The 16,900-nt window shown below is 45.0% G+C and overlaps 1 protein-coding gene across 1 annotated transcript in view; it reads left to right on the plus strand.

Annotated features, from left to right (window-relative positions):
* Positions 1-365: 365 nt before the first annotated feature.
* LOC126542332 (uncharacterized) overlaps positions 366-16,900 on the plus strand; it is a 62,015-nt gene continuing 45,480 nt past the window's right edge. Inside the window, exons 1-4 of the mRNA XM_072286340.1 lie at positions 366-375; positions 6,423-6,589; positions 7,268-7,418; positions 15,548-15,702. Of these exons, the coding sequence (XP_072142441.1) occupies positions 366-375; positions 6,423-6,589; positions 7,268-7,418; positions 15,548-15,702 (483 nt within the window). The remainder of the gene's footprint in view (positions 376-6,422; positions 6,590-7,267; positions 7,419-15,547; positions 15,703-16,900) is intronic.

Genomic DNA, 16,900 nt, shown 5'->3' on the forward strand with positions numbered 1-16,900 from the left:
GCACTGTGCATATGTGCAGCGTTTCCTTTTTGCACCACATGGCTGCAGCACTCCCGCTCATAGTGCAGGCAACGTGGTACGGACATCTTTTGTCCTGCACCAGTTTGACCAACGGATAGTAGCCACATCCAATTTACGCATTTTGAAGCGTTGTGAATAGCTCAATACGAAGTGATGTCTGCCAAGGCGTCTAGCCAGGAGCGGCCAGGAGTGAGCGCGAGCTGGCAAGCGTACGTGTGGTCTGAACTCAAGCTTCGTGCGGTACGAGGCTAGTCGAGTGTTTAAAACTAATCGAAATTAGCGAGACCTAACGCTACGGCACCGATAAGTGGGGTGGCCAAAGTTTAATGCCTAAGTGGGCGGCCATGACCGAGCGTGAGTAGATTATTGTCGGCGTCTTCCGGAAATATGTCGTTCTTATGAAAATTAACAAGAAAACTTTCGCTTATTTGAGCCTGTTTATGAAACTACATCAATAAATACACACATTAAGTGTAGTAAGAAGCAGACTGGTCAAAACATCATTCTTCATTGATGTCAGCTATCCGCCAATAGCATCGGTCTATGGGAATCTTGCATCTGACGACATATGCAAGCCGCCGGCTGCTCAGAAGCGGGTGAGGAGAGCGCCTCATTTGAGAAGAGAGTGTTTGACAGAAAGGCGACTTCTCGCTTCTCCACGTGCCGCGCACAACTGCAAAATTTGGCTGAGATGGTAACAGCAGCACATGCTACTCGCGGCCTGCGTTTTCTTCCTATGCCCGAGGGGTACGTTCAGGACTCGTTTAAACCTCACAAATACTGGCTCACATATAACACATTACGTATGTGCGTGAGCAACGTGATTCACTAATATTAAGTCTACATATATTGGCCATTCAAAGCCCAAAGAAATGTCACACTCACGATGGCGAGTGTGACATGACTGCATCTTGCTATTTTCGCGTTACTCTTTGCGATATAGATTTCCGCGCATATTGCGACGGTGACATTAAAACCTCGAGGCCATAACCGTGCACTCCTGTTCACTTTTTTTATTTTTCATCAATTGTCATTCGCATGCATTTCCCACAGTAATGGTCGATAACAAGCAGCAAAGGCCGGTCCGAACGACAACAAATATTGCTTCAAATTTCTGCTGATCGCAAGACAACAAAAGCTACGTCGAATAACCCACCACAGTGGAGGGAACATCAGACATAACTGGTGGCCGAAATTCAATGTTTAATATCATCGCTAATGGCCTCGCACTGCTGCTTGCAGGAGCTCGGTGAACGGTGAAGTTTGTGATGTAAAGAACGCGATGGACTCCTTTTACCTGTTCATAGTTCAAGACAAGGACTATCAGAATTCACAAGCGTGCGTTTTCCAGCGAAGCAACAGCTATCCAAGGTTTTCAATGTTCGAGTCACTATGGTACTGAGGGACTGAAATCGCCGTGATTGCGCTTTGTCTACTATCTTTCGCTATTTTCTCTAGCTGTCTGTGAATCCTACGACGCCAAACATTTGTGCGAACTTTATAAGTCAATAAACAGGCGATGATATACGAGATAAGCGTCAAAACCAACCATCGTAGCGCAACTTCAGTGCGACAAGCCTGAGATTTGCTGAAAACCACGAGGCGGTCGCATGTTTCTGTCCAGGGAGGCACCGACAAAAAGTGCTGGCAGCACCAATAACACGCATATATGCCATTTTGCTGAGATGTGGACGTATCCTCTGAGTTTTCCTTTGGCAATGTGCCGAAGGAGTGCCGCCTCCTTCGCATACCATGTACCAAATTAAAGGTATTGGTCGCGCCGTTATACAAGCCGTCATGCTGCAACCGACAGGCTTTTTTTTTATTTTCATTCCTTGGACCTCCTGGCTCACCACAGCATATACAGTAATTCGGCTGCAAGTCTGATTAGCCTCCCTTCCCTTTTTATCCCTCTTTGGTGAAAGGAGTTTTATTATGTAGTACGATCAATTGAATTTGTGATTACCGGAAGGTTAACGGAAGCAGAAAAACTTGAATGATTTACAACTAGCTGAACCAGAAACCTGGTCAAAGTTGTATTCACCGCACCATGTAGAACAATGACCTGACACTTGCTTCTAATTCATCGTTCTTATTCTTATGAACTGAAATGTTCTGCTATACTCTTAGGAAGACAACGCACTGTTAGAAATCCTGTACTGACGTAGGAGGATGACGCAATTGTCTACGACATAACCATGTTGAGCGTGTTCATTGCAAAAGCAGCGCAGACTTCACCGCTTTGAATATTAACATCATCACCACGTGAAAATATGAAATATCCTGAGCGTTCGAAGGGCTGCGAGAAGACAGCGGCAGCCCTAACCGACAATGGAATGGGCGTTATGAGCGTCCCCTTTCGAAGGGGGCGGTCGGTTGCGCCACCAAGCTATTGTTATTTTATATGCCTGATGTCCTACCTATGTTAAAAATGAAAAAAAGAAAAAAAGAACGAGATGAATTCCCATAACCAAAGTTTCTGAGCCCCTATTGTGAACTTTGTTTTTGTACGCCTCCGTTGTTTGTCGTTTCCCTACTTTTCTTCCACCGATCCTCCAATCGCCTCTTACTAACATCTATTGCGGACATGTTTACTTTAACCGTGCTCTCGCTGAACCTAAAGGTTTCAAAGAGGCCAGTGGTGCCTAAATCGACTGCTGGGCAGACGTCTTCACTTTCTAATAAAACATGTTCCATAGTTTCCCTCGCTTTACCGCAGCAAGCACATGCTTCTTCCTTCTTATATCTCGCTTTATAGGTGCGTGTTCTAAGGAATCCCCATCTCGCTTCGAAAGGTTATCTAGCTTCCCTTTGAGTTATCATAAATTGTTTCTTTCCTGATTTCATTTTTTCCTCTTAAGTAGTTACTCATGGCAGGTTTCTTTTCCATTGCCGCCAACCATGAAATTATCTCAGCCTCTCTGACTTTCCGCTTGACATTCTTCGTTACTGTGTTGCTCGCCCTCAGTCACGTACCCACGGAGGGGTGAGGCGCCCCCCCCCCCGAAACTAAACGGCCTACCCCCCACCCACCCCCCCCCGAAACTAAACGGCCTACCCCCCCCCCCCCCCCCGCCCCCACCTGCGCCACCACTTTTCATACACATTTCTAAAGCGCCGCCAAATCAATCTTGAGACTTGACAGCTATTCGGTGTTCCACATTTTGCTGCCTTTTTCACTCTTTTTGGATGGCCGTAGTTATAGGCTTCTCCTGGGGTGTGTAGGACAGTTTCTCATCGATTCGGTGCCCGCGCGATTAACTCGAGATGCGTTTCCTTGTCACCATCTATTGCAACGGTCACGCGCATCGCTGTTGTTTCGTTAGGTGAATCTTCTTTGTCTAGACTGAACCAGGGACCAGGAAAGGGATTCAGTTCGCAGTCAGCTGGTCTGTATGCTCGTGGAATGAGCTACAGCCGGAGACAATGCCAGTTGTGTTTAACTTTTCTTTTTGCTTCATTATTTCCTCGAGTGACGGCTCGCCGCGACGCTGGCAGATCCTCGGAACCATACACCTGTGCTTTAGGTTAGGTGAGGTGGAAAATAAAATCATGCGAAACAGCGTCCATGATCAAACTCTGCAAAAACCGTTAAACCCATGAGCAATATCAATGTCACTCGTTACCTCGTCTGGTTTTTCCTTAATTGTACAGCACTTTTCACGCAAAATTTGCAACTGGACACAAGAGTCGCAAGGAATTGAGAAATTAAGCGATCTAAGGGACACAGCCGAGGCAACAGCATAATAGGAAGGAAAAACGAAAATTAACAAATTTAACCGTTACTTGTGAAACTATTTATGGATCAGCATCTTTCTATATAAAAAGGAAGTAGAGAAAACGCTGCCAGAAGTGGAGAAGGATTCCGTGTGTTTTGAATGACGCTTCTACCGTTATCAGTCTAGCCGCCTGTCGTAGTCACTTCTATGCTATGCTTCTGTGGCTCGTTTTCTAACCTCCCGCGGTGGGCTCAACATGTCTAGAACCGCAGCATCCTGCGCTCTACGCGGTTGTACGGGACTGGCAGCCACGCTTCGTTACACAACTTCCCAGATAGCAATACGAGTTGGTTTTGGCACTTATAACTTGGTACAGCAGTACACAAGGGATCCAAAAGAACTGTGACTGTTCCGCAAATATATATTTATGTGTATTTCTTCCAGAGCTAACTAAAAAGAACGGTACTGTAAATATTTATTTTACACTTTCGCTTGTTTACTTGTTGTTTGCAGTGTTCTTCCTGCGCTTCTTTCCTGCGCTAGTCCATTAGATGTGGTTCCTTGCTTGTCAAGCAAAAGAGCTAGAGGTCTATCTCACAGACGTACACCTGTGAGATAGACCTTATTTCATTTGTCTTTTGTGGGTTTACGCGGTTTTATGGCGAACGGTTGCCATTATTCTCATTTACACTAGTAAAGGTACCCGCCCCCCGCCCCGCTCATTTGCACAGACAGGCTATCTTGGGTTCGGTCCTCCCCGAAAAAAAAAATCCTGGGTACGTGCCTGCTCACCATACAGGCCGCATACTTGCTGGTAAGCTTCCTAGTTCTCTTCCTCCACTGTGAATCAATGTTATTCCTGTAAAAATACCTGAAAACTCTCCCAGCCCATTTCCTTTCTTCCATATTACTTAGTCCTTCTTCATAATTAATTTTACTGTGAGCTTCCCGCCCTTCAAAACTTGTCCAGCCCATATCACCCTGCAGACCTCCAATTGTAGTCTTCCCGTTAGCGCCCAAAGCGAGGCGTCCCACTGATCTTTGGTTACTATCGAGTCCTGATTGTACCCCTGATTTCAAGCAAACATCCGCATTTCTAAATGTAAGTCCTGGAACCATTACACCATTCCGCATACCCCGGAGCACCTCGTACCTATTGTATCCCCATAGCGCTCTGTTTTTCATTATAGCCGCATTTCTCTTCCCTTTTACTGTTATTGTTTTTTCCTGTGTTTCCACATATATATTGCCTTAGTTTATCCATATACCAAGGTGTTTATATTTTTTTACACGAGGTATTTCCTGGCATTTACTAGCGTTCAAAGAAGTCCACACATGCGCCCTCTTTCAGAAGCGGCCATTACTAACGGTCGGCAGCAAGTCTTCAGGCCTCAGACATGGTGCTGCCATCAAGCGGAATCGACGCAAACTAGCATTCGGCATCGGCGCGATATTCGACCTTCCCGTGGCGTTGACTTCCCCCTCTGCGTTCGCAGTTTTCCATTTCCGTAAATGGCGCTTATATGCTACCGAAATGAGCGACGCACGGGAACAGTTCTCACTACGAATTATAATCAATAGTTAAGACAAAATTAGTGAGTACTTGACGTAAATATTGCCGCTCAGTGGCTCGTCAAATATTTCACACAATCACCTGGCTCCAATACGAGCAAAAGCAATAGCAGGCGTGAAAAATGATTGTGGAATACTACAAGTGTTGTCACTGAGTTACGTGCAAGTATATTTATTTACTTCAACTTCGACTGACATGCAAGAGCTCTATTTTTCTCATATCAACAACACTTGCTCTCTCCCTCCTCGGGGACGGCTACTGAGCCTTAATTTAAGTGCAAAAGCAAGTTAAGAGATTTTTTGTCCCCATGCAATTAACGGCGGCGCCATAAAACATGTGAGCCCGTATTCTGGAACTCCTTATGTTATTGCGTAGCATTTTTGCAAGATGACGTCACACACGTATTCGCTAAAGAGTTCACATTTACTTTGTACAGTACAATATGATAGGTGAGAAAATTAGGTGCTTTGGAAAGAACAAACAAAAAAAGAGAGGAGATAGTGACTAAAGGACAAAATATATGGAAATAAAAAAAGTGCACAAGTACTTGTGGAAATGTACGATTTTTAATTCAATAAATTAGCAGGGAAGAATTTTTCATATTAAAAAAATCAGGCTCTTTTTAAGAAAGAGCTTCAATTTTGGCATAGTAGACACGACTCACTTTCCTTGACTTCTTTATCTTTAGTGTGTCTGTTGCAGTGACTTCTGAGTGAGTATATATATATATATATATATATATATATATATATATATATATATACTTACTGGTTGCAATAAATCAATTGTTGAAAGTTAGCGCTGTTGAAAGGGTGTACCCTCCCGACGTTGTCAATTGAATACGGTTGAAATATTGGCGGCGTTTTGCAATATCGTAGTTAATATATATATATATATATATATATATATATATATATATATATATATTTATATACTTACTAGTTGCAATAAATCAATTGTTGAAAGTTAGCGCTCCTCCTGTGTTCCTGCTTCGTCCTTGTGTCGTTCTTGCGCTATGTATCCCAGCTTACGATCAATAAATTAGAGCGCTGCGGCCCTCGATAAGATTGCTGCGTTTGAAATGTAATCAACCCGTCGTTCATTTCCAGCCCTAGCAGCCGAGCGACCCGATCCGCCTTCGACTCCCCTGCTCGTGGTTGTAACGGGACCATTCTCCATGGACGTAAAATGGACGGCCCCTTTGTACGATGGCGGTCGTCCGGTGCTGGGATACGTGGTCGCAGTGAAGGAGCCGCGGAGGACACTTTGGATGGAGGTGATGAGTCTCTATTTTGCTGGCAATCGTGTAGCTCACAATAAGTTGCCTCGAAAACCAAACGCATAGATATGTGGGCAGACAAATCTGAGCATCCAGCTGCTCATGGCACGCAGAGCAAGCCCGCACAATAAGAACCAATAATAAACTTCTATGTGAGACAACAGTGGAAGTTAAACAAAGCGAGTTTGAAGATATCACGCTCTCATGAAACAAACAGACAACAACCGTGCACTTCCTAGCATTATTCAACGAACCTTAAAGAGCCAAGCGTTATGTTTTCACCTAGTGTACATTTGCCGAATTCGAGGCCCCATGAAGCACGCAAATGCTTAGCACCTCAGCTTAATCTATGTTGGTGTGAAGTAACAGCTTACTTAACTGACTCTGGAAATAGTGGTCTTGCATCTATCAAGGGAGGTCTTTTCTTATCTGACCAAAACAGGCTGCGCGCTTCGGGGTTCTATCTGGCCAGCAACTTCCCACTATTTCGGACGTTGTTACGTGTGAAACAACGCTCCCACTGTAGCTAATTTCAGCGCAATAAATAAATGGAGTGATATTACTTATATCAACTTAAACGTAAAAAAAGAAAAGCTCAGGGACTTAGAACAGTTCCGAGACCACGTGCTCTAGTTCTGATACGCAACCACTCAAGCACAACACACACTGCTGCAGGTTAGCCAAGTGAACGCCCCGAACGTGAAGACGCAGATACAGGACTTGGAAGAAGGGCACGAGTACCTGGTTCGTATCTACGCCTGGAATGAAGTTGGTGTGAGCGAGCCGCTTGAGACGCCCGAGGGCACCAAGATTGTTCGACCACCCGGTGAGCGACCAATTCAAACACGAAGCTGGTGACAAAACAGCGCCATCGCATGCCTTGGCGATTCAAGGACAAGAAAATTTTCATAGTACACGCTTGCATCTGCTACGTGCCTGATGCTCAATATCAGCTGCACCCGCGATTCAACGGGTCCTGACACTTCTCGAACATGGCAATGTTTCATGAACCTATTCAATCATACACCGTGTTCTCGGGAGCAATTGTCCCATATTATTTTTCCGCAACTAACGCAGACCCTATACAATACTGCTCTGAAGATCAGTAATACTTTTCTTGCTGTCGGAAACATCGACTTCCTTTCGCTTACGCTAATGCATACCGAGGAATATTAGACATTGCCCCTCCGGCCACCTGCCGAACTTCACCGCAATGCTACACCAATGATATTTGATATTTGAAATGATATTTCTAGTAACCTGCTCATTTACGGTACTTATAGATAACTTTCCTGCTGCGTTATAGCAGTGTTTTAATTCTGACCAAAACTGTGCTATAACACAGCAAAGACGTTACGACTACGTGTAATAAATGCGGCTGTTAATAAAAGGGTGTACCCTCTCGACGTTGTCAATTGAATACGGTTGAAATATTGGCGGCGTTTTGCAATATCGTTCTTCGAAAGCACTATTCATTCAGCCACGCTGATGCAGTGTCGTGAAGTTCGGCAGGCAGCCGAATGGGCAATGTCCAAAATTCCTGAATATAGCACTGAGGATGCGAATGAGAGGGAGCTTATGGTTTACGCAGGTAAGCTCAGTATCAGGTCAGTACTTCGCAATGTTGAGCTGTTTGTGGTGTCTTTATTTGTATGTACTAAGTTACACGTGAAAACAGACTTGACGTAATAATCTTTTTTTGTTATTCTAAATTCACCCCTTCATTTATCGCAAATGTTTGCCTGAATGGAGCAACGCCGGATTATTTTATCAAATTAAACAAAATGAAGTATTACTGATTCGGAGAACAGAAACTAAGTTACGACATCGTCCTCAATACGACTCCGCCCCCCTACAAGAGCTCAGCAATCTGACGTACTGCCAAAGCTGACCAGCACATATATATAGGGCAATGTCATTACCAGCTTGCTTTTATGTTAACTACAAGATGAGTCACCCCTGTCTTGCGCTAGCTGATTCCACCTCGCACCTACAAATTTCCTAATTTCATCACCCTACCTAATTTTCGGCCGTCATAGGCTGCGTTTTCCTTCCCTGGGCACCAAACTCTAATGGTCCACAGGTTATCTACCCTAGGCATTATATTGCCTACCCAGCTCCATTTTTTTTTCTCTTAACGTCAACTAGAAATACAGGGCCACGTAAAATGAACAGAAAGCGCCTTATGGTATAAAAACACAAAATATTGTGTACAACAATCTTATACAGATATTGCTCTGTTTTGTTAACGTTTGTCACGTTCAACCAGCTTCAATATTGTTACTATATCTGATTTTCTATTGCAATCAACGAAGGGGAACAATGTTTTTCTTTCATTAGTACTCTTTGCCATTGACAGGTAGCCTTCGGTAATGATATATCCATCACTTCAATTGGCTAGAATTGCCTCTTACGAGAAGTTCAGCGTTAGAACGTTTTTATGAATACGGGGCCCTATTGCAATAAAACATACATAACGGTGCAACACTGATGCTCAGATGACAAAAAATATATTATCGCTGTCACTTGCAAGTGAAGATGTAAAATAATGTTTCGTTGCCCTTAGCGTTTCCTAGGTTAGTTAATTACCAGGGAACCCGTACAGTCAACCGCAAAAGTTTACGGGATGCAGGATCTGCCAAGAACCTGAATTCTCGCGAAGCGTGGTCAGACAGCTTCGAATTAAATATTCCAGCATGTAGTAGCCTTCGTCACCTACACAGTGATTCCTTAAATACGAAGTGTCATGCCTTAAAGTGCAGGAATTCACATGTGAAGGGGAAATCGCATCCCGCAAACCTTTGCTGTTGACTGTACACTTTTCTAACAAGTTTTCTTTCTCTCTTTCTCTCTCTCACTTTTTTCATTACGACTTGTTCAGTACACGCTATAGTTTCAGCAAAAATGAAAATAAGAAATAAAAGGCTTAAGTTGAACGCAATCCTTCTCGCATAAGCTTTTAGGCGACCGAGCTGCTCAATTTTGTTTTTCATTACTTTTCTTTTTGTGAACTCTGAACTTTTCAAAACGACGTTGTGTAGATAGAACTTTGTATACGAGTGTATTGAATAAATAAAATTTCGCGGCTCTCTCACTTGCTAGCGGGGCTGGCCGAGAAATTTTGAGCACCTCTTCGCAGATTTGCATCTGTCGTGCACCCACTAACACCCATGCCGTATGTCTGCGTTTAGCTAAAGAATGAGATTTATAACGCAAATATTACAAGGATGCCACAAAGCAGTAGCTCTTGGCGTCATAAAGGAGTATCTCGCCGCTTTCTCCCTACATGTTAACTGTCGCGTCTAATTTTGACATCTGCTTTAATGACAGTCCGGCATGGCCCGTATAGGCCAGGCCGCGTGCTCCCGCATCGCCTTCGTCTTTTTGTCGCGCCTGTAATGTGGCCACTACACCGTCACTTACAGGCTGTCATAGATTTGATCTTCAAAATGGTTTAATATCGCGATACATGTCGCTTCCGTTTAGCTTCCGTTTAGTTTGGCCTGGCGCCGCGGTTGGCACGATGGTGCGATAGACAGCGTGGCGCGCACGTACAGGCGTTCCCGACCATTTCAATTTATTCGTGGCAACGTGATTCACCCGGTATCTTTCGGCTTTTCTTTGTTTGCAACTCGCGCAAAGAAAATGGGCCGCAACTAGGCCTGTAGAGGCGCCTCCACCCGGTGACGCTCCCCAACAACATTGCGAGATGCGGGCCAAGAACGCCACCGTTATTTTTGACGTGTGACGGAAAGCATCCCACAGAGCGATGACATGACCGTGTTACGCCGCGGCTGCCCTGAATGAGTCATCAGTGCCTCAATTTAGGTGGCTGGCGACTTTTAAGTGTTTACATGTATTGCGAGAGAACGCTAATTGTTGTGCGCGATGCACCGGCGCACACATTTCCTCCATATATATATATATATATATATATATATATATATATATATATATATATATATATATATATATATATATATATAATGCGATAGTGTGCGGGAGTTCTTTAAGTAGAAACTATTCCACACAAAAAGAAAGATCAGTGGAATGAATTTCATGGGAGAATCAATTCTCCTTGAGGCGAAGATAACACGGGAGCGTTCCCCCTTAGGGGCACTTGATGATTTGCAACGTTAGCATGAACAGTTATATTGAACTTTCAACGTCAGTAATCGTATTCTCGGTAAGCTCGCCGTACAGAAATTGAGCTGCCGACATACTCTGGACATGAGTGACCAAGGAAGCAAAAGTTGTGAGAGAGCATCGGATGAATAGTGAGCAGGGACGACCCCCTCTTCACGCCACTAGGCCAACTCCGCAGTGTTCAGAGACCGTCTGCGCACGCAGATATTCTGATGTGCTGAAGACACAGCGAATTTGGAGAGAAGGAACCATCCGAATTCCTTCTACAGTTTTCATGCATTCGAAATTTCATTTTCTTGTGTTCTTACTTGAGTTAGTGCAGAGGAATAGTTGGCAGATATAAGGGCCGTCAGGTAGCTAATATCATTACAGGAAGTAGAAGTAAATAAGCCCCTACATATATATATATATATATATATATATATATATATATATATCAAGCGCAAAGATGGAATCCAATGTTTGTTTTTGTTCACTGGAGTGGAATTCAATAAAACTTCCACTTTCGTTAGAAACAACGCCAGAAGTCACAATACGACGAGACGTCTAAGCTTATTTATATATGCCGAGAACGCTTCCATTAATCTCGACGATCAAGAAAAGAGAGCGGGGGGGGGGGGGGGGCGAGAGAACCATCAAAGCGCTGTTTTTTGTTATTTTATTTTCCCCTACGAATCTCCGTAGACTTCACTGCCGCCGTCGCCGTGCACGGCCGCAGCGCACGCCGGCGGCGCGTCGGTGCTCGCTGATCCGCGACAGGTCTGCGACGGCTCGAGTCGTCAACGCCGCGCCCGAGCGCGCAACGCACGAGCGAGACGCGCCGACTCAGCGCGATCTAAATGAGTGGAGAATGCTCTCCCGGGCTCGCGACGTGAAGAGGCCCAACAGGACCTCTCCGTTGCTTCGCTGTGGGCGGCCGGGCGATCCGCCGGGGAAGGGAGACGGAAAACACTGACTGCGAAGCACGGAGCTTCCTCAGACCCCCGCGTTTCAGCCGCGGCCCGTTTTCCCCCTGAATCAGGGTTTATTTCTGGAGCGCCAGGGATCCGACCATCTCTCTCCCTCTCTCTTCTCCTGCCGTCGGCCGCCAGTGCCACGCGCTGCCAAGCCCTTCCCTCTCCGCCGCGCACTTTCTCCAAAGCCTTCTTCTCTACTCTGTTGCGAGCCGCATATCCCTGCCCTCGGCCGGAGCCGGATAGATAGTTGCGTCTGAGAACACCGGGTTCGTGTTGTGTTTGCTCTCCGTTCTTCGTGGGAAGTGTTTGCGTGCGTGCGTCTGTGTGTGTTTGTGTGTATTGTCGACGTCCCACGTTTCCTGCGGGACGCGTCTTTGCCGCACGAAAGGCGCGCACGGTGTTCGGGCTACTATCGACACGAGTACCGAGCAGGGAGGCTTACGCGCCGAGAGCAGTGTGTGTCCCGTCGGAGGCGCCCAGCGTCAAGGTTCCCTCGCATCGGCGACCGCAAGAGCCCACCTAGACCTTGTGAGCAGAAAACCGTGTCGCTTCGCGACGTCCTCCCTCCCTACTTTCCTTGCCGGCGCCTTCGCATGCAGCGTCAAGTCCCGCCGCGTCGGGACGCAAAAGAAATGCTTGCACGACCCGGCAGCTTTGCTTTGTCTTGTTTATGAGAGTGCTCTGCTTCGGTTGCCTCCGCGCACTTTGAGACGGTTATAGCTTTGAGCTGAAGTGGCGCATAAGTGCAGTAAAAGAATACAAAGAATGAACAGAAGGTGTCAAGCTTGAGTCGTCTACCTCAGCAACCAGAAGACAGGCAGCTTGAAAGCGCTCGTATCTTTAATTACTTCGAGCCGCAGCAGTTCCCTAGTGAAGGTCGATGCGTTTTCTGCGGTGGTCCGAGGCTTCTTTTCAAGCGGTGACTGTGAGGGCTTGTGACATGCTTTATATATTCAACATTACTTGGTCAGAATTGAAAATAACAGTCTCCGGTGGAAATGAATGGCCCTTGGTACTTTAAAAATGTCGTAGACTTCAGGTTTCGAACTAGCGCATTGCACTATACACTCAAGAAATGCAGTATTAGGAATTATAAAAAGCAACAAAAAATGGTAGCATTCATTTAAGTGATAGCTGGTTCTGTTTGCGACAGAAATGGCTGTTTATACCCGAGAGAAACGCCTGATGTCGGAGATACTACGGGAACCAAAAAAAAAGAAAATAAAGGAAACAAAGACAAAAAGAAAGAAAGAGGGTGAAATAAAGCCCAATGCAGCGGAATGCATGAAAAGTGAAACTTTATTGTATTGTGGTCGAGCTGCTTTTAATGATGAACGAAAAGTCCTATTTCGCGAACCAAGCAGCTCATGCGAAAGGGGTCAGTGAGAGTCGGCTATTAAACTTTCCGAAACTCTGAAAACTCAACGTAGCATTTTTACGACCTTAGCTCCGCGTTCAGAAAAGTCATTATCAACAAAGTTCGACTTTTAGGCGGAGCGACAACACACGGAAAAACTGCGCCTTGTTTCACGGGCTGAGCAGCGCACTTTAACTATACGTTCGAAAAATTGGACATACAGTTCCGCCGTGTCATGCTATACTATACTTTTCCCCACAGAACGAAAGTTTACGAAGAAACAATAGAGCGGACGCCAACGCAATTTAAAAAGTAATGCAGATAGCATGGAAACCGTGCTGTAATCTCCGATAATACATTCAGATAAGGCCAAATTATCGCGCCGAGAGAAGTTAGGGAGCCCAATGCAGCGATAAGTCTATTTTTCATCGGAACGATTGTAACGTTTGTTTTTTGCCCATACAGGAAGCTTTACTTATTCAAGTTCCCCTCAAAGCGCTCCAATAATTTTTATCTATATTTATTGTTATCCTAAGTTATGGGTGAGTCAAGTTATATGAAAACTGCAGCGCGAAGTCTTCAGTTCTTCGACTAAATTTTCACATTGTGCGCCGAATTCGTTTTCACCTGGCCGCAATGGCACGAAAGGCTCGAGCATTTGTGATGCACTTTGGCTCTATAAGATCCTGTCTGAGCGAGTACCACAGACGGCGGATTGTATCGCTTCTTTGGTAGTGTAAATCTGGTTAAAAGAAAAAAAAATAATCAGCAGACTTCACAAATTTCTCCGGCTTTAGACTTACTTACTGACAGCACGTACTCCCACCAATGGCACCAAATTTGTGCAAAAATCCTGCTATTTTGTATAATGTTCCCAAACTATGCAATAACCACAACAGGAAGCTTACCATAGCGCGGCAACGGCGGCGAGTGTATCTCGCACTATATAGTTATTTTTTAGTTATAGTTATAGTTATAGATATAGTTAGTTATGTTCGCTGGGTGTATTTGTTTCTGCGGCCTCCGAGAGGCATGCACAGACGCAGCCACCCTCCGTGTCTGGGTCGCTCATGCTACAATCTCCACACAAATGGTTGAATACGGAAAATGCACCAGATCTACATAGTTATTGGCGTGTGCGGCTCCTAAATGCATACGGCATAGCAGGGTCATGATTTCGGTTCGAAGCGGTAGTTGGAGGCAATGACTTGTCTTCCTTCAGCATATGGTGAACCTGAGGTAGAGGAAGTTGGTTGACACCGACGACATGACGACGGTGACGTAACAGAAAGAACGGATCGACAGGTAGACGGACACAACATACCGAGTTTCGAGCTATTGAAAGCTGTCGATGGAAAACTAAAGAAGGCAAGAGAAATAAATAGAGGTCGTGTACCAGCTAGCCGAAGGAGAAACAGTCAATGCAAAACGTGGTGCATATACATTAGTGAAAAGGCACACATGCATTTAGGTTACCTAATTGACCTATTCAGAGTATCCTTAAAAGCCGGAAGCGGCGAACCAACCTGGGCCACAGAAAACCAACGGTGTGGATCTGTGTTTGCTACATAGGGGGGAGAGAAGTGAATGGATAAATGTATGCTAGTTCTAGAACACTAAACAAATTTAACTGGAGGGACAGGAGGACCGGTTGAGGCACTTGCTTACTGCTACTTTATTTCGCTTCTATTAAGAAAAAGACACTATTAGCGATGGAAATTATGTTGACAAAGTAAAAATAGATATACTGGCAGAAGTGGAAAGAAATACCTAAGAAAGCAAATAGTGGGTGAAAAGATCACACTTCAAACAAACAAAGAAAGAAATAAGCAAGAGAACTAGGTCACTCCACATAATTTCTGCTATGCAATGTCTGGAGAGGGTCACGATCCGAACATAGCCATCAAAGATGGCGATCGATCACGAAGAGCTCGAATCTTGACGCAGAGTTGTCGTCAGGCATAAAAAAAGTTAACAGCACAGACAAAGAATCCTCAAATCTTTTGAATAGACGAATGAAATCCATAACCCAACAAATACCTTGTGATTTCGCGCGCACATTATTTTTGCTCAACGAGGCTCATTCAAAAAGTTCAAAGAAAGGAAATAATGAATGAAAAAAGATGAAAATACACCCTATTCTTTCAAAGCTGATGCCGATTCCTAGTGACTACGTTTGATCACATTTTTTGATATTTGATATGATCATTCTCTTTAAGGAACCACGTAGCCAGTCATTTATTTATATACTTTATGTAATTGATAAATGATATTTGGTAAAGTAAACCAGCCACAGAGCCAGCTGAAAAGCTAGACAACCAGCGGCTTCCCTCTACTCTGCTTTCACAAAACGCCAGAAATGACCGCGAAGGTCAGAAACGTATTTGTCAGGGTAGAATACGGTTTTCCTGTGCGCTGTAAACTATAGGCATACACACGCCGCTGTCTGGAACGCGTTCGGCGAAATGACTAGCATGCGGGTATCGTTTTACGCAGGAGTGGTTGTGCCCCCGTCGGCTCCCCTGGGACCATTGGTGATCGAAGAAGTCACCGAGAACTCCATTAGGCTATCGTGGAAGCCACCACTCAGCGACGGCGGCGACGCCGTCACCAACTACATCGTCGAATTTCGAGATGTGTCTGCTGCTGAGGTACGAACTTGCTGTAGTTTAAACTAATATTGTGCATCTTCTTGCGTTGGTTGAAATCCTTCACAGAAGACGCAAAAGAGAAGAACAAGGTCTTGAGCATAGAGAGTAAACGAAAGACGAATGAACTTGTAACCCTGCCGAGTCGTGCTATAGTGGCACTGTGATGGTGAAAAACACTTTGTTCCGGGCTTGGTCAATGGGGCCAATACACATTTATTCGAATTGTGGCAAATATGGTGTGTGTGTGTGTGTGTGTGTGTGTGTGTGTGTGTGTGTGTGTGTGTGTGTGTGTGTGTGTGTGTGTGTGTGTGTGTGTGTGTGTGTGTGTGTGTGTGTGTGTGTGTGTGCGTGTGTGTGTGTGTGTGTGTGTGTGTGTGTGCGTGCGCGCGCGCGCGCGCGCGTGTGTGTGCGCGTGTGTGTGTGCGTGTGCGTGTGCGTGTGCGTGTGCGTGTGTGTGTGTGTGTGTGTGTGTGCGTGTGTGTGTGTGTGTGTGTGCGTGTGCGTGTGTGTGTGTGTGCGTGTGCGTGTGCGTATGCGTGTGTGTGTGTGACACGACCGTTATTTGCGCGACCTAACCGTTTAAACCTAACCTAACCCAGCCAAACTGGCACCTCGTGTTGGGATTGTCGGAAATTCTTCTGCGCTGATGTCTGAAAAAGGAACTAATAATATAAAGGTTACACTATTCTGGCAGAAATAAAATATTGGAGTAGAGATTAAGTTCAGTGTATATGAAAGTTTTTGAGACGAACGGAGCATTTTATTCAATCTGCTTCGCGGCCGTACCTCGTTATCTTGTAGTCCAATTTATTCTACCGTAGTCCTAGAAAAACAAGGCATTGTAGCTTTGGTCCATTACTACGTTACAAAAACGAACGTGCATGGAGAGACAGTATAGTTAGCAAGAATATCTTTACCTGTGACTCTTAAGACCATCAGGGACAATAATGATTAAAATATACCAAGAGGCTTCGATCGCTGCAAATAGCAAAATAAAGTCATCAAGACCTCCCATTTTCGCTCTGGAACTTGAAGTTCGAACGATGCTATACGGGTTGGCTTTAATATGCACTTCAAGAACTCAGGGCCCGCATTCACAAAACTTTCTTACATCAGAACTGCTCGTAAGAGCAGATGCCAGTTCGTGGTAATCTTAGAAAAAATATTAGCCAGAGCGGCCGGCAAATCGCAAACGATT

The sequence above is a fragment of the Dermacentor andersoni genome, chromosome 2 (assembly GCF_023375885.2).
Source record: "Dermacentor andersoni chromosome 2, qqDerAnde1_hic_scaffold, whole genome shotgun sequence".
NCBI lineage: Eukaryota > Metazoa > Arthropoda > Arachnida > Ixodida > Ixodidae > Dermacentor > Dermacentor andersoni.